General features: G+C 39.2%; 1 protein-coding gene across 1 annotated transcript; it reads right to left on the reverse strand.

Moving 5' to 3' along the window:
- Positions 1-1207: 1207 nt before the first annotated feature.
- dnajc18 (DnaJ (Hsp40) homolog, subfamily C, member 18) lies at positions 1208-11511 on the reverse strand. Its single transcript, XM_047379895.1, has 8 exons — positions 11076-11511; positions 8865-9033; positions 8555-8700; positions 5595-5801; positions 5407-5519; positions 5057-5166; positions 4806-4978; positions 1208-3809 (listed from the first exon to the last, which is right to left on the reverse strand). The coding sequence occupies exons 1-8, from the start codon at positions 11200-11202 to the stop codon at positions 3685-3687; spliced, it is 1170 nt and encodes a 389-aa protein (XP_047235851.1). The 5' UTR covers positions 11203-11511; the 3' UTR covers positions 1208-3684.
- Positions 11512-18906: the final 7395 nt, after the last annotated feature.

The following is an 18906-nucleotide window of genomic DNA, read 5'->3' on the forward strand; positions in this document are numbered from 1 at the left end:
TAGATGAGAAATGAATTGATATATGAAAAATGGATGGATGGATGGATGGATTTCTGACAAGATGGATAGATGAGAAATGAATTGATATATGATGGATGGATGGATTTCTGACAAGATGGATAGATGAGAAATGAATTGATATATGAAAAATGGATGGATGGATTTCTGACAAGATGGATAGATGAGAAATGAATTGATATATGATGGATGGATGGATTTCTGACAAGATGGATAGATGAGAAATGAATTGATATATGAAAAATGGATGGATGCTCATGCAACAGGAGGTTTTTTCAAACCCAAATAGTTTTGGCAGCCAGACTTAGCAGGAGATCACATTACGTAAGACACATTATCAGGCCCGGAGACAGGAGATAAAGGAACGGTTTTCTTACTTAAAGCCTTCTCTTCATAACCCATACAAACCCCATGCAAACACTCAATTATGTGACAGAGGTATTACACTTCGAGGGATCAGCATTATGTTTTGTTATCAGGATTCTTCAGACCCAAATCAGAAGCAACAACAGGGAGACGCACCTGAATAGGAGGTCCTAAATACTAATTCCTTTAACACAAACTAAAGTAAAGTTCCTAATATAAGGTGTTAAACTCTGCATGGGCACAACCCACGACCTACATTCAGAGGCTTCAGTCCTCGACGCAGCTGTCCCGTTTGACTCCCGGCCCAGGCAACCTTTGCTGCACGTCTTCCCCTTCTCTCCGCCCCTTTCCTGTCAGCTTACTGTCGAAAAAAATGAGAATAATAAAGGCCACTAGGGCCGCAAAAAACACAACCCCCCCCCCCCCAAGAAAAACAAAGGTGGCAACATAGATAAGGACATCAGAGAAGTTGGACAATAACAGAGGGCCTCACTGTGTCCTCATGAGTCCTGTATCAATAGTCAATAATGAAGAATGAAGGTAAATGCCCAATCTAACCACATGAGGGTTGCACATGTAATGTTTAAGGATGCCTTGTGGTCTAAATAAAGCAGGAGTTTTCTGTGACACATTTAACTCGCTCTAGAAGTTTCCTTTAATCATCTTGAAATGGAGAGATTAAATCAAACATGCAGCTCAGCCTGAATTTGGCTTTAATTGTTTGATCTGAAGTATCATCATATATTCATCATATCCCCCCGCTGACCTTGTATCCTGCTAAATCATCATGAAATCACACTTGCATTAAACGAGACAGGCGACGTTTCAATACTGGTTACAGCTTTAATTTTCAAATATTTTTGGCTGACAGCTTACAATTAGTTCAGCAACGTAACTCAACTTGAGGTTATACATTTTAAAACCTAGCTTGTGTTTTTGTCACAGTTGAGGATTTAAGTGTTTGTAAGATAACGGTGTGAACCTGAATATTTATGGTCAAATAATAAATATACAATAGAAAATAAAAACCCTTCGGGGCGCATGCAAACATCACAGTATGGAACACAGACGATGATTTTAACTTAAAAGTGCTCAAGATGAACCTGAATATTTCGAACGTACAACAGCTAAGGCAGTCTGGTAGGCGTAGTGCATGGCAACAACTCAGATTTCCAGCTATGAGGAGGTATGATTCTGGATTTGCATCCTATTCAATAAGGTAACAAGACTTCAAATTTCCACAAAACAAAGTTACTTTTTTCTGTTAGAAAATGAGTTTTACACTCATCTGGTTAGATTTATTAATTCTCCTTTAGAAAAGATCTTTACAAAACAAGAGGACTTGATTTAGAAAACCCTTCTTTGATGGGAAAGCCATTTCATGAGAAGAAAATACATTTTGTATATTTATATTAATACAGTGGCTTGCAAAAGTGTCGATACCTCTTGAGCCCATTTTGTCACATTTCAACCAAAAACTTTAATGTACTTTGTTAAGCCTTTATTTCACCACGTGACCAGAGTCCCTCCTGTGTGTGAGATAATCTCAGTACAACAAAAGGTCTGTGAAGGCGTCAGCATCATGAAGGCCAAGGAATAGAGCTAACGGGTCAGAGAGAAAGTGGTGGATAATTTAAAGTGGGGTTAGGTTATAAAACATATATCTACCTTCTGCCTGAACAGATCGGGCAAGAAGAGAATTAATCAGGAGTGAAAAGGCCCATGGTAACTCTGGAGGAGCTTCACAGATCAACAGCCCAGGTGGGAGAATCTGTTATTAAGACAACTATTTGTTTGGCAAGAAGAACAACATGAGAAGTTCTGTTTAAAGTTTGTCACAATCCATGTAGGTGACAGAAAACGTGGAAGAAGGTGCTCTGGTCGTAGGGGACCAGAATGGCAAAAGGCTGTGGGTGGAAGAAAGGTAACTGCACATTACAATTTACATGGTGAAACGTGTTGGTGACAGCATCATGCTGTGGGAACGCTTTTCTTTAGTGGATGGGAAGATCAATGGAGCTGAATACAGGAAAATCCTGGGAGAAAGCCTATTAGAGTCTGCAAAAGGGTGGAAGCTTGTCTTCCATTGTGACACTGACTCTAAACATACAATCAGACCTACAATAGAATGGTTTAGCAAAAAGCATGTGCATATGTAAGAATGGACCAAAATACAGACCTAAATCCAATTGAGAATCTGTGGGAAAAACAGGAAAACTGATTTTCAAAGATGTTCTTCATCGCATCTGACTGACTGAGCCATTTCACAAAGAAGACCAGGAAAAAACGGCCATCTTTAGATGTGCACCATTTGCTGCACGGTATTGACCTTGGGAGCTGAATACATATGCCTACCACATATTTCAATTCTAATATAACAAAAATCTATTATAATCAATCAATTTTAATTATATTATTGAAAAAAATAAAAACGTAATATCATGTATCATTTTACTGCTTTTTCACAAATATGCACCACTTTGTTTTGGTCTATCACCTAAAATCTGATTAAAATACAACTTTGTGGTTGTGACAAATTGTAATGGAAGTATGAATACTTCTACAAAGCACTGTATGTAATTTTATAGTTTGATGCATTCTGGTATAATATGAGCTCCCTGTGACAATCAGGAAACATACGTGGAGCATAAAAGGGGAAGTCAATCTGAAATTCACATAAACAAGATGATTTAAAATGCAACCTTAGGAGGAACTGCAATAAAGCCTTAATACAATCATCAGTACCATTAATGCTTTTGGAGGCAAGAAAGACCATGTTTCTTTGTATTTACTGCAGAAGGTTTAATTGTTGGGTGTGTCTCAGTTTTAAACACCTAAAAGGTCCTTTGTCATTTTACAATACATACAACGCTGCAGTATTATGCAAGTCTGTACTCATTTCTTACTGAAAGATCCTGGCTAACATTCACCCTGTTACCTACCAAATAAATACATCTAAAATGTCAACAAAGACACAAGAAATCAGAAACCTAAACAGATAAAACATGTATGTCCCAAACATACAACTGCCTTGGTAACCTCCAGGGGAGACTGCATGTCATGCCATTTCTATAAGAAAGTTTGAAGGCTGTGAGACATCCTACACCCTGCTTGCGCTCCCTGCTGCTACCGCCACAGTGCAACTCCTTATTTTCCTACCGCTGAAGAGAAGGCACGTTGTATCCAGAGGGGCAATCTCCCACTGGCTGCACCGTACCACACGACATGTCGCAACAAAGTGGCCAGAATGGGTAAATTACACACTTCGCTAAAGAAACGTTTCCTCCTCTCAAACTGTCCTCATTTGACTCTCAGGCGGCCGACCAATCGCTGCAGTTTATCGCAGTTGTCCAACCTCATGGACTCCGCCTTCTGCTTTAACCGCTCATCCCGGTAAAGCTGCCCCAGGTTTGCCAAGTCTGACTCTGAAAAGGAACAGCAGAGAGAGAGAGAGAGATGATGTTGGAAACTGGCATATCTTTTCATCAAACTTCAGTTAATTGTGTGTCAGCTTTGCATATATTAGTGGAAAGAAATGATCAATAACTTCAAAAAGTGCCTGTGGCTAAACATCTGCTGCACAGACCTTTTATCTGTGACCAGCTTCCTTTTATGCAACATTACTGGAAGTTGTTGCAGGCTGTAACTGTCTATATGAGCAGATGCAATAGTTAAATTCTGCAATTTAACTCGGCCAAACGGTAACTCCAGCCTTTTGGCCCAAACTGTTTCAGTTCTTCTCTGTTGTAAGCATGCACATTAATTTTGGGAGTCCACCTGCTCTCTCTTTTAATTAATCCTGATAATGTATACGGACTCTGTAGAACCACCTTTAGCAGCAACATCATGACGTACCAATTTTTTTACATGGCTTTCTCGCAATCAATCACATCATTGTAGAGGAATTCTGTCCCACGTTTATTTACAGCATTGCTTCAAGTCAGTGAGGTTTGCAGACAGTGGCAACCAATTAGAAATGCAGGAAATTCGTAGAGATTCTGTACCAGGATAAAATGCAGAGCAGTTTCGCACAATGCACAGAAGAAGGCAGCACATGCATAAGCAATGGAATACTTGTTTAGCCCCACAACTGACAGATACATTTCATTTTCTTATATCAAGAAAGTCCTATATCAAAAATCTGCCACTGTTTCAAGACATCAATTTATGCACAGCTACCTTAAAGTCCTACAACTTGGAAATCTGGACTTTGACTGGGCCATTATAATACCTTGATTTCTTTCTTCAAAAAGCAGCAAGGATGTAATAAATTTTCAGAACTGACTGAAAGTCACAACTGTAGCCTCTTAGATTCTCGCCCATTATTATATACCTGTATTCAACCAATGGTCTGAAATTTCGACTGTGAGCAATTGCTTTTATTTGGCTACTAATGATGTTTGATAAGGATGCTTGCTTACTTTGCTGCTTCTCCTTCCAGCAGCTGCTCTGCAGGTGTTCAATATAGTCGCTCTCGATGCTTTTCTCCAGTTCTTCCAGCGCAGCTCCGCGGTACTCCTTCTGAAAACTTTTGTCCACATAGTACGGCACACCCATGTGCTGTGTTTCCCTGGACACCACCAGCCCCATCGCCCTGATACCAAAAAAACAATTCAAATGTACTCCCTGGATCAAAGGTAGAAAAGCTTGACGAGCATGGAATATGACTCACGGCTTGTAGAACAGACTGTACGGCGGATTAGTGGCCATCATCTGGGTAAAGACCGATATGAGGATCAACACCAGCACGGGGAGAAGCTGCAGAAGAGCTGTGAAGGTGTTCTGTGGGACAAAATTAGCAAATTAATCGAACTGATTGGACTTTTCTTCTTCAACTGCAATACACTGGCATGTCTGATTTAATCTTTTAATCCAATGAATTTTTTCCCCGGTTGTTAAAAACATCACAGTTTATCGGGACCTGTTACTGATAAAAGTACCGCTGCCTCACCAGGCGAAGATGACAAAGTGACACTGCAGCGTTTAATGAGGGATTATCTTTATGTTGAGTGAGCCACTGACCTGGCTCTGGTTTTCCTCCACCACCTCCTCACGCCTTTCATGAGCTCGTCGCCGACGAGGCTGGTAGAACTGAGAGTAGGAGGCGCCCTGGTTGGTGTACACATGAACATTTCCTGCAGGGAGATGATATTCTTAAACTCGTTAGGAAAATAACCTACTCAAATAACCCTCAACCCACCCTCACACACCTGTGGGAAACCGGCCACCAAAGAAAATGTTGAAGAGCTCCTCGGGGGAAATGTCGGCCTCAAAGTCTCTGTAAAAGTTCCGGTAGTGTCCGGGCCGGCTGTGGCCGGAGTGATGGGGTACGTTTGAAGTTGGACACCGATCTCCATATTGATCGTACTGCTGCCTCTTCTCTGGGTTGCTCAGCACTGCGTATGCATTACCGATGGCTGTCGGGAGAAACAGGAAAACATTTCATGAAATCCAAATGATGCTGAGAGTTAAGCAAGAGGTCCGACCCGGTCATCCCACCTCCTGACTGAACTGAATCTGAATACTCGGTGAAAACATTTTAAAAGACGGTCTTCTACCTGATGTCACCCACCACCTGCTAACCTCCTCTGGGAGGGAAGGTGACTCTCAAGAGTCTGGTGGAGTTTGAGTTTTTTTGTTTTTATGGTTGAGCTGGGAGACGGCGGACCTGGCAAAATTATAAACGTGGTCTTTATGAATTTTCATGGTAGCAGAGGATGGTTACCAATTACAGTTTGACGAGGCCAGGCCATACGAGTGCTGGAAAAGAAGTTAGTATTTGGAAGTTTGTTACGGACTTGGATCCGAAAAGACAGGCACTAGCAGTGGCGCTGAGGCTCGAAGGGAGAGCCAGAGAGGCTGCTTTGGAAATATCTGCGGAAGATCTGAACAAAGACAATGGTATGGAAACCATTACTAAATTGGACACGGTATTCCTAAGAGAAGAAAAAGACCGCGCTTATGAAGCATACTCCTATTTTGACTCAATATCCAGAGACAACACAACGTCAATGGGGGACTCTATAATAGATACAACCGTATGAAGTACAATATGACCCTGCTTGACGCTGTGCTGGTGTTTAAATCAGCACACCAAGCAACGGCAGCGAGACACAAGATGAAATTTTATTTACAGAGCAAAGACCACCAGGAAAATTCAGACGGAGCAGTTGCCCATCACAAAGCGGACAGCGGCAGCCACAGCAAGGTACAAATCCACGCCATTTGTCAGAGCATGTACCATTAGGCTAAAGACTGTCCTCATAGGACAAATAAAATGAAGCTGAAAGAAGATGTCTTTCTTTGAATAAAGGCAACTGTGCTAGATTCTTTTTTATTTTTTGGATAGTGATTACAATATATATTTTTTAAAATACTGATTGTTTAGTTTATGGTTGAGAAGGAAAATATGAATTTTCACCATACAACTTTTTGTATGGTGAAAAATGATTTTGTTTCTTATTTTATTCTATTGGGCACCACTGATCAAAGTCTTATTTTTCAGTAAGTATTTTCTTGTCGATGGGTTGCACACTGTCTGCTTCTTTTGCTTTGTTCCACCTAAATATGGAAAACTCTGCTCAACAAAATGTTTTCATCCTCTTTATGTAAATATTTTATGTTTTTCTTAAAGCCTAAAAATAGAAATACATTTTTGGTTCTTTAATTTAACCATTAAAAGCAATTTCTATTGTGAGTATTTATAGAATCCTAATGGTTTCATCTATTTTATATGACAAACCTTTTGGTCTTAATTTTCTAGATCTTAGCAACTAAGCATTACATAGACTCTTTATCAGGGGTAGCTGTTGTTCAGGAGTCATCACTCTTTAGGAAGGTTGTCAGTTTGATTCCAGCTACCCTCTCCATTACGTTTGGGCAAGATGCAGAACTGTGAGTGAACAGCAGATCAGCCTGTGAACAGTTGACTGTGGTTTGGAGTTTGAAAGCACTTTGAGTGGTCAATAACACAGGAAGCTGCTGGATAAGTGCTGTCCATTCTCTACTTAAAACAGGAAGTTAATCAGTGTGAATATTCACATGAAAACATGGTGCCACATATTAGCAACGGACTCCTAACTTACACTCCACACTGCTGGCATTAAGAGGAACAGCCTCAGAAGGAGGAGTAATAAAATGACTTGATGAAGCCATTATGAGAAAAATATACAGTATCCATATGTATTTCACATTTTGTCACATTACAACCACAAACTTCGGTACATTTTATTGAAATTTTATGTGACAGACCAACACAAAATGCATAATTGTGATGTGGAAGGAAAAGAATACATGGTTCTTAAATACAATCTGAAAAGTATGGCATGCATTTGTATTCAGCCCCCTTTTTACTGCGATATCCCTAAAAAATAATCAAGTGCAACCAACTGCCTTCAGAAGTCACCTTATTAATAAACGAAGGGTGTGTAAAATGTGTCCTTTATGGAGGAGAAGCAAGAGGAGGACCATTGTTGAAACAAAGCCATGCTGTGGGGATGCTCTTCATCAGGATCGAGAGAGAACTGGCAACAACAGAAGGGAAGATGAAAACAGGGCAATACTGGAAAAAAATCTCTATAAAACCGGGCTTTCTTTTTTGTAGGAAAACAAACAAAACATCCCACCAAAGCTACAATGAAATGGCTTAGATCAAAGAATATTTATGTGTTAGAATGGCCTAGTCAAAGTCCAGACAGGTCTTGAAATTGATGTTCACAGATGCTCTCCATTCACACTGACAGAGCTTGACCTATTCTGTAAAGAAGAATGGCCAAAGATCCCTGAAGCTGGTACAAACATACCACGAAACACTCGCAGCTGTACTTGCAGTGAAAGGTGGGTTTTGAAAGTATTGACTCAAGGGGGCTGAAGGCAAATGCAGGCCACAATTTTCAGATTTTTATTTATAAAGATTTTTGAAAACTATAGCATAATTTTCCTCCCACTTCAGAGTTTTGCTCTACTTGGTGTTAAATAAAGTACATTGGAGTTTGTGGTTTGGATAACATATGAAAAGTTTCAAGTGGTAATACTACTTTTGCAAGTACTTCTGCATGTATAACCTTTACAGAGCTGTGTGTTTTTAAAATAAACAATAATGGACAACAAAAATTACATTGCCATTCCATTTTCCCCAAAAACAATGTTTAGTGCTGCATTTTACGAGTACCTTTGAATGCATCTGTGGCCCCTGGGGCAAAGTTCTTGTCTGGGTGAAACTTCAGGGCCAACTTCCTGTACGCCTTCTTCAGATCTTCATCACTGGCACCTTTGTCAACACCGAGGATTTCATAAAAGTCCTTGCAATTCTTTATTCTGCAGTGAAAAAGCATGCTGGCTGTTAGACAGAAACATGAGGAACTGTGGGGAGAAACTTTGAGGTTTTTCAGGGTATTTCACTCAACATCCGTGATGGTGCCATTGCCTTTTCGCAGAGGTAGACCAAGGATAGGTTAAGCAATGAAGTACTAACTGTTCACCTGAAAACACCCTGGCGTTGCTCCTCAGTGTAGGTCTTCTTTTCATCACAATTCGCATTCCTTGTTTCTTGGTTTCTGACGTCCTCGTCTCTCCAGCCTGTGGGCGGAGGCACGTGGTTCGCTTCTGGGGAGGCACTGCCTCCGTTTCTCAGTATGGCCTCTATCAGCACTGCAACCAGTAACACAAGTGTTTCCACTCAACAATGGCTGAGTCAGGAAATCAGAGTGACTGATGTGAATAAAAACAAATATAGAATAGAATTAAATTGCACATTTTTGTTTCTGTAACTGCTTTTAAAAAAATAGTGTAAGATAATAGTATAAGAAAATTAACTCCCATTTGGTAGTGCTTAAAGCCACTATGCAATGCTGCTCAGAGGTTTACATAAACTCACCATGCACATTAATTACATGTTAACTTTACACTTTGAGTGATGCAACTGAGTAATTCATTTTTCTAACACACAATTTCAATTAATTTAAACGACAACTTCCTTTTTTTCTGTAGTTTTGATGCGTTTTCTGGACAGAAAGAATAAGCTACTGTCAAGCATGGTGGTGGCAGTATTAGGTTTAGGGTCTGTTTTGCTGTATCGAATACTAGCATTGCACAAAGTAGGTGGAAAAATGTTTGAAAATATACCATTTTAATAGAAATCTACAATTTCTGATAAGAAGACTGGTAAAAGCCAAAATTATGCCAAATGCTTGTTGACAGCTATAAACTGCATGCTGTTTTCTGTGCAACTCGCCAAAGGTTATTTATCAAAATATTATGTATATTTTGCAGCACGCGTCTAATGTTGACTGTAAGTAAATCCCAAATAAATTCAAGCTTCTCGATTTAAATCTGGTTTTTAATAGTATTCAAAGTTGTAGGTTGTATCGGCAAGAATCAATGAATGGCTTTCAGGGCTTCTATGTTTTTTTATTGATATGTTCTTTCCTTTTCCAGACCCACATTTCTAAAAAGAACCATTTCTTCCTTTTTTTAATGATTTTGTTTTTTGGCACTAGTGGCCTTTATTGAACAGTAGCGTGACAGGAAAGAGGGTGGAGAGAGAGAAGGGGAAGACATGCAGCAAATGTCCTCGGACATGGAGTCGAACCCAGGACAACCACATCGAGGACTGTAGCCTCGATGTGGATCAGCTGCCCTACCAACTGAGCCAGCCGGCACTCCTTCTTGATTGTTTTCTCTTTTTTTTTTTAGACAATTCCTAACATTTCAGCCCAAAGTATTAACTTTAAATCTAATTCAATGGTACTTGAGTCCGGTTCTATAAATAAACACTTCTAAAACTGACTTGTGATTTGGCTTGAATTGGACAAATTTGATCAGCTCCATTTCAAAATCAGTAATTCTTGGATTTGTCAAATAAGGAATGGAGTACCCTAGACTTAAAGCGAACTCTTTAATGACAATTTCCAGATCGTAGAAGTTCTGACAAATTGCAGCTGCAATACTTTGTCTGGCATTTAAGACCTGATTTAAGACCCTTGGGTCCAGTTGTCAAGACAGCAAACAGGTAGTACTTTTTACTGATTTTGCATTCAATCAGTAAATGAAAAAGCATAGCCCCATTGGGTAAATGGTTAGGTAAAGTGTCGTTGCAAATCATAGGAGTAACATGTAATTATATTGTAAATCAATGTAGAACCGTTGCATTAATTAAGCATTAATAGACTTGTGTCAGTGAGAAAAGGTTTTCCTCACTTCTTCAGACCTGAAAAATGCTAAAAACAAATTCCATATTTTTCAGGGAACCCTGATTTAAAAGCCCCACATTAAGATGACGTTGGTGTACATGATAAACAATTTGAATGTAAAGTAAGCAAGTAGAGAGACTTGTCAATGTAATCTTTGCACAAACTGAGTTATTGCTGTTGAAGTGCCTCCAGGAATCCTTCGCGTTGTAATAATACTATTTGGATATCACAATGCAAGTTAAGCCACCGAGTACACAGGTGGATTTTAATACATTTCCACCTGATGGTCTCCAAGCACTGTAAGGGGGGCGGGGAGGAAGCCCCAAACAAACAGACCTACATTTTAGCATGAAGCTCACTCGTATGTAAAGGATTAAAGCTAGATGGCTTTTCTGAATCCACAACTTGAAAGCAGCTTCCCAGCCTCACACAGGCCGGAATAAGCTCCCTGGTCAGCACGTCCGAGTGCGGTTATAGAAAATGTGCGTCAGCAAATTTTACCTCTGGCCCTGGTGCTGGGGTAGATTTTCTGCGCCTCATATAACAGCTGCAGCGCCCGATCCTTTCGGCCCGATCGTAAACACAGCTTGGCCTTCTCTATGAGCCGGTCCGCCTCTTCTTTGTCCATGACAGCCCTGGTTTAACTCAGCAGCTCCGGGCCAGAACAACGGAGAAGACGAAGCGCTTAGCTTCGGTTACAGACAGCTGCGTAACGTTAGCTCGGCGCAGCCTGCGGTCACTCACAGTCGCCGTCCCGTTGGCTCCCGGTGGTGGTCGGTGTCCAACTGCAAACAGGCCGGCCGTCGGGCCATTATTTAGACGTAAAACGTCAAGAAATGCTGGTTGTATCGCTTTTATCGACCTTTAACGGGACATCCTTTGAAATTACTGTGATGTCCAGTGCTTTGATTGACAAAAAGGTGGAGGCAAGACCGTGTGATGTAATTTCCGGTGTAATGAGGGACATCTCTAGAAAATCACTCATGCACAAGTTCAAATACAGTGTACTTTGTTTTGTTTTTGTGAGCAAGTTAAGAAATTCATTTCTATACTGCAGATTTTCCCATGACTTAATGTCATGCGTCCAATTTATTGAGCAAAATCAGCAGGTGCAGTATGGCAAACACCCTTATCATTGTATTACACTTCTAAACTTTAATTCAACTCAAGACATATATAATATTATTTTCAGTAAAAAAAAACAAAAACAAACAAACAAACGAATACGTTGAAGTCGAATTAGTTTAATGAATCAATGCAATGTCATTGGGAATGTATATGAACATAAATTCCGGTCATAAATAGTGTGCTTGTAAACGAGACTGCGTCGTTGTTAACAAAGTTTTGTAAAAAAAAAGGAAATTTCAGCTTTGTACATTTGTGGATAAAAATGTGTGTGTGTGTGTGTGTGTGTGTGTGTGTGTGTGTGTAAAACTACGGAGCCCGCGAGGGGACATGGGGGATTTTTTTTCTCTTGCGTCCCCACGCAATACTTTCGCGTTCGCTCGCAATACTTTTGCGTTATTTCGCAATACTTTGTGGGAGACCCGTTTTTGAGATTTATTGAGTTTTATTTTGAAATCGGTGTGTAACTAATAGAAATAAGAATGGGTTTAGAGGGCAACCATGTCTAATTCCACGATTAATGTAAAATCTTTTCGTCGTCCCATGCGCCAGTTTGACTGAGCTGTTACATCCCTGATAGAGTATGAATAGCTTTCAAGAAATAGTCTCCAAATCCAAAATATTTAATAGATTTAAACATAAATGTATGACTTATGGTATCAAATGCCTTATATAAATCAATAAACAGAATATAGCTGTCATCAGGAATAAATTAATTGTAATCAATCATGTCCAGTATTAGTCGAATATTGTTGCTAATGTTCCTTCCAGCCATAAATCCTGATTGCTCTTCACTAATAATGTTACTTAAGCGTAATTTCAGTCGCTTGGCAAAGATAACTGCAAATATTTTAGCATCATTATTTAGAAGACTAATTGGTCTCCAATTTTAAATATTCAGTTTATCTTTTTTGAGTTTTGGGATGAGTTGGAGGTAATTCACCTCTTAGTATTGATTCTTCAAACATGTTTTTTTTTTTAAAAAGGGGCCAATTATTTATAGAATTCACAGTTTATGCCGTCATTACCAGGGGATTTATTATCTTTGAGAAAGCAAATAGAGTCTTGAACTTCTTTTAGATTAATTACTCTATCACAAGTTCTCTTAAAGTCATCAATCTTGTTGGTATCCACTTCATATTCCCTCAGAAATATATCCATTCTCTCTTCATCTTCTGAATTGGCTAAATATACATTTTGATAAAAGCCTGAAACATAATTTGAAATGACATATTCATTTTCACAAATCACATTGTTAATTTTAAGCTTACCAGTAAATGATTGCTTGAAGTTTCTCTTTTCTAAATAAAAAAATATATATATTTGGAGCACTTTTCTCCTTGTTCTAACCATTTCATTCTGGATCTCACAAATGCTCCCCTGGCTTTGTCCTCATAGAGCTTATCGAGTTCTAGTTGTAAAGTTGAAAGTTTCTATGAGTCTTCTTCAGAAATACTGGCATTCTCTGATATTCTTAAAATATCACAAATTATTTGAGATTCTTTTTCTTTTTTCTTTTGAGCAAGTTTTTTACTTATTCTAATTGCCATATTTCTAATTTCAAATTTAAACAGTTCCCACTTTTTACCAAAACAAGTGGTTAGAGTTGCTTAAATCCAGTATTAATTAATTAGTTTAGATACTTCAAATTTGAATTCTTCATTTTTTAATAAGGAGTTATTCAGTTTCCAGTAATCTTTTTTCTGACCCTCTCTGTTAGTGTTTACATCTATTTTAATTGTGATAGCTTTGTGATCTGTTAATATTGTTGGTTCTATAGAAGTATCTATCACTTTGTCTTCTAAGTCTGAGGAAATCAACCAGAAATCTATGCGTGACTGTTGAGTCCTGTCTTTTGTCTGAATGTCTGAATCTCCAGATATCAATTATTCCTAATCTGTCACAGATAAATTGTAATTCAGTTCAAGTCTGGTTCCTAGGAGGCCACCTGTCCAAGTTATCATTCATCACTATATTAAAGTCACCTCCCCATATGATTTTAGCAGTGGGGAGTGAAAGTAAAAATTGTTAAATGTTTTATTCTAAGGTAGAAAATAACTGTTTGTTTTGTTGTTTATTATTGTAGCTATATGTATTGATGATTAAAAAATGCGATTGATCAATTTCAGTCAAAAGTATAATCCATCGGCCTTGAACTTAAATATCTACTCAGTTTATTAAGATTCCACTTAATTTAAAAAAAGAGGTTCGGCTTTGCTTTGCGCCAGCTCGCCGACCGAGCAGTTTTCCCTCACTATCATTTACATTTTAATGACATCCAACTTCACAGATTCTAATTTTCACGGAGGTGATATTAATTACAAGTTGGTTTTTATAGCACTCAATTTTACCATGTTCAGTATTTCACACCCTCATAGTAAAACATCTCAAGTTCCCTAACTTGCATGCGAGTTTCAACTTTTTTTGACCAAAACTTTCTTCCTCTCAGCCGATTGGTCAATGTCATGTCAATTACAAATTTAACAATCCAATCAGAGAACAGATAAGTTTGGCTGTAGTGGAGGCATTTTTACTGAGCGGCAGGTCTGGACGGAGACTACATTTAAAGATGGAGGACGGCGCCAGAGGAAGTGCGGCTGAGGTGGACATTACTTTACTGTTTAGCGAAACCACAAGATCATTGTACAGATAAATATTTTTAGAAAATCACGTACGGTTAATATACTCTGTCATCTCGTGAGGTGCAGACAAGAATAGCTGCTTCCATTTGAAGCAGAGTTGTGTTTACAGCCTTAATAAAAGCTAGCTTCACAACATCAATCTTCACGTCTCATATGTTCAAATACAGGTCCTTCTCAAAATATTAGCATATTGTGATAAAGTTCATTATTTTCCATAATGTCATGATGAAAATTTAACATTCATATATTTTAGATTCATTGCACACTAATTGAGATATTTCAGGTCTTTTATTGTCTTAATACGGATGATTTTAGCATACAGCTCATGAAAACCCAAAATTCCTATCTCACAAAATTAGCATATTTCATCCGACCAATAAAAGAAAAGTGTTTTTAATACAAAAAACGTCAACCTTCAAATAATCATGTACAGTTATGCACTCAATACTTGGTCGGGAATCCTTTTGCAGAAATGACTGCTTCAATGCGGCGTGGCATGGAGGCAATCAGCCTGTGGCACTGCTGAGGTCTTATGGAGGCCCAGGATGCTTCGATAGCGGCCTTTAGCTCATCCAGAGTGTTGGGTCTTGAGTCTCTCAACGTTCTCTTCACAATATCCCACAGATTCTCTATGGGGTTCAGGTCAGGAGAGTTGGCAGGCCAATTGAGCACAGTGATACCATGGTCAGTAAACCATTTACCAGTGGTTTTGGCACTGTGAGCAGGTGCCAGGTCGTGCTGAAAAATGAAATCTTCATCTCCATAAAGCTTTTCAGCAGATGGAAGCATGAAGTGCTCCAAAATCTCCTGATAGCTAGCTGCATTGACCCTGCCCTTGATAAAACACAGTGGACCAACACCAGCAGCTGACACGGCACCCCAGACCATCACTGACTGTGGGTACTTGACACTGGACTTCTGGCATTTTGGCATTTCCTTCTCCCCAGTCTTCCTCCAGACTCTGGCACCTTGATTTCCGAATGACATGCAGAATTTGCTTTCATCCAAAAAAAGTACTTTGGACCACTGAGCAACAGTCCAGTGCTGCTTCTCTGTAGCCCAGGTCAGGCGCTTCTGCCGCTGTTTCTGGTTCAAAAGTGGCTTGACCTGGGGAATATGGCACCTGTAGCCCATTTCCTGCACACGCCTGTGCACGGTGGCTCTGGATGTTTCTACTCCAGACTCAGTCCACTGCTTCCGCAGGTCCCCCAAGGTCTGGAATTGGCCCTTCTCCACAATCTTCCTCAGGGTCCGGTCACCTCTTCTCGTTGTGCAGCGTTTTCTGCCACACTTTTTCCTTCCCACAGACTTCCCACTGAGGTGCCTTGATACAGCACTCTGGGAACAGCCTATTTGTTCAGAAATTTCTTTCTGTGTCTTACCCTCTTGCTTGAGGGTGTCAATAGTGACAGCAGTCAGGTCGGCAGTCTTACCCATGATTGGGGTTTTGAGTGATGAACCAGGCTGGGAGTTTTAAAGGCCTCAGGAATCTTTTGCAGGTGTTTAGAGTTAACTCGTTGATTCAGATGATTAGGTTCATAGCTCGTTTAGAGACCCTTTTAATGATATGCTAATTTTGTGAGATAGGAATTTTGGGTTTTCATGAGTTGTATGCCAACATCATCCGTATTAAGACAATAAAAGACCTGAAATAATTCAGTTAGTGTGCAATGAATCTAAAATATATGAATGTTAAATTTTCATCATTACATTATGGAAAATAATGAACTTTATCACAATATGCAAATATTTTGAGAAGGACTTGTATTCCCCTTTGTGGTCAGTTCAGTCTGCTTAAAAATCACTACCGTGGAGAATAATGTCTTCCGATATAAAATTAATCTTTATAAGATGTCGTTTTGATGACAATTAGAACTGAACTGCTCTGACTTTAAGTTAACATTGACACATTAAAGAGTGACACAAAGGAGTACTCTGTTGTACCAAAATGAACCTATAGAAAATGGAATATAGTACACAAAGTATGTTGTCATGTTTACCGTTTTTGAATCGGTTACCGTACAAGTTGAAACTCGCCTGCAAGTTAGAGAATTTGAGCACACAGTTTTACACGTAGTTTTTAGCTTTGTATCTGTAAACAGAGCATGAGAAAGAAAAATTGCAACCTGTGTAATTTGTTTTTACAAGTACGAATCTGTTTTATACACACATTTCTATCTACACACGCAGGAAGCTAAAATTTCAAGCGTCTTTTTAAAAAAACATTTATTTCACATCTACGCAGTCTGGTTTACAAGCATTTATGACTGGAATTTGTGCCCATAAATATCCGGTATTCATTTTATGACTTGCTGAAAAACATTGTCATTATTAAAGATATACAAGGCCTTGCGAAAGTATTCGGCCCCCTTGAACTTTTCAACCTTTTGCCACATTTCAGGCTTCAAACATAAATATATAACATTCTAATTTTTTGTGAAGAATCAACAACAAGTGGGACACAATCGTGAAGTGGAATGAAATTTATTGGATGTGTCAAACGTTTTTAATAAATAAAAAAACTGAAAAGTGGGGCGTGCAATATTATTCAGCCCCTTTACTTTCAGTTCAGCAAACTCACTCCAGAAGTTCAGTGAGGATCTCTGAATGATCCAATGTTGTCCCAAATGACTGATGATGATAAATAGAATCCACCTGTGTGTAATCAAGTCTCCGTATAAATGCACCTGCTCTGTGATAGTCTCAGGGTTCTGTTCAAAGTGCAGAGAACATCATGAAGACCAAGGAACACACCAGGCAGGTCCGAGATACTGTTGTGGAGAAGTTTAAAGGCGGATTTGGATACAAAAAGATTTTCCAGGCTTTAAACATCCCAAGGAGCACTGTGCCAGCAATCATATTGAAATGGAAGGAGTATCAGACTACTGCAAATCTACCAAGACTCGGCCGTCCCTCTAAACTTTCATCTTGAACAAGGAGAAGACTGATCAGAGATGCAGCCAAGAGGCCCATGATCACTCTGGATGAACTGCAGAGATCTACAGCTGAGGTGGGAGAGTCTGTCCATAGGACAACAATCAGTCGTACACTGAACAAATCTGGCCTTTATGGAAGAGTGGCAAGAAGAAATCCATTTCTCAAAGATATCCATAAAAAGTCTCGTTTAAAGTTTGCTACAAGCCACCTGGGAGACACACCAAACATGTGAAAGAAGGTGCTCTGGTCAGATGAAACCAAAATCAAACTGTTTGGCCACAATGCAAAACGATATATTTGGCGTAAAAGCAACACAGCTCATCACCCTGAACACACCATCTCCACTGTCAAACATGGTGGTGGCAGCATCATGGTTTGGGCCTGCTTTTTGTCAGCAGGGACAGGGAAGATGGTCAAAATTGATGGGAAGATGGATGGGAAGATGAGACTGGGACGGAGATTTATCTTCCAACAAGACAATGATCCAAAACATAAAGCCAAATCTACAATGGAATGGTTCACAAATAAACGTATCCAGATGTTGGAATGGCCTAGTCAAAATCCAGACCTGAATCCAATCAAGAATCTGTGGAAAGAGCTCAAGACTGCTTTTCATGAACGCTCTCCATCAAACCTCATTGAGCTCGAGCTGTTTTACAAGGAAGAATGGGCAAGACTTTCAGTCTCTCGATGTGCAAAACTGATAAAGACATACCCCAGGCGACTTGCAGCTGTACTTGCAGCAAAGGGTGGCGCTACAAAGTGCAAGGGGGCCGAATAATATTGCATGGCCAACGTTTCAGTTTTTTATTTGTTAAACAAGTTTGACACATCCAATAAATTTCATTCCACTTCACGCTTGTGTCCCACTTGTTGATTCTTCACAAAAAATTAGAATTTTATATCTTTATGTTTGAAGCCTGAAATGTGGCCAAAAGGTTGAAAAGTTCAAAGGGGCCGAATACTTTCACAAGGCACTGTAAATATACATTGAAATAATAATTTTTTTGTTATTGCATAGAACTGGTTAACTAAAGGTTATGACTAATACCAGCTACAGTTACATCTCTATAATTTAGAATCTCAAATTTAATTCAGTATAATATACATTTGGTATATGCAATGATATGTTTCAAGTATGTTTTGCTTTTAAGTTGGATGGTTATGGCTTACATCTAATGTAAAATAGAAGTCAGGTTTACAGAAAACTAATAAAAATGTTTTTTTATATTAAAATAGAAATGTAGGGTACAGAAAAGTATGTCCATGTACTAACCAGTATATGAAATTAGTAGGGTCTCCTTTTGCATGAATTACTGCATCAGTGCAACGTAGCATGTAGATGGTCAGCCTGTGGCTCTGTTGAGGTGTCGAGAAAATTTAGTAGCCGCCTTCAGCTCGTCTGGGTTGTTGGGTCTAGCATCTCTCAGTTTCTTCTTGACAATACCTCCTTTATGCGGTTCTAGTCAAGCTTTAAATATGACATGAGGCAGGAGCCCTCTTCTCTCCGCTGCTGTTCAAAATGGGAATGACAAAAAAACACAACATTCCAGTAAAGCTGATGTGTGTGGAACATAAATGGAAACGAGAAAATAGCTACTCACCTACATTTACCCATATTTACAGTC

Source organism: Girardinichthys multiradiatus, chromosome 11 (assembly GCF_021462225.1).
Source record: "Girardinichthys multiradiatus isolate DD_20200921_A chromosome 11, DD_fGirMul_XY1, whole genome shotgun sequence".
Classification (NCBI taxonomy): domain Eukaryota; kingdom Metazoa; phylum Chordata; class Actinopteri; order Cyprinodontiformes; family Goodeidae; genus Girardinichthys; species Girardinichthys multiradiatus.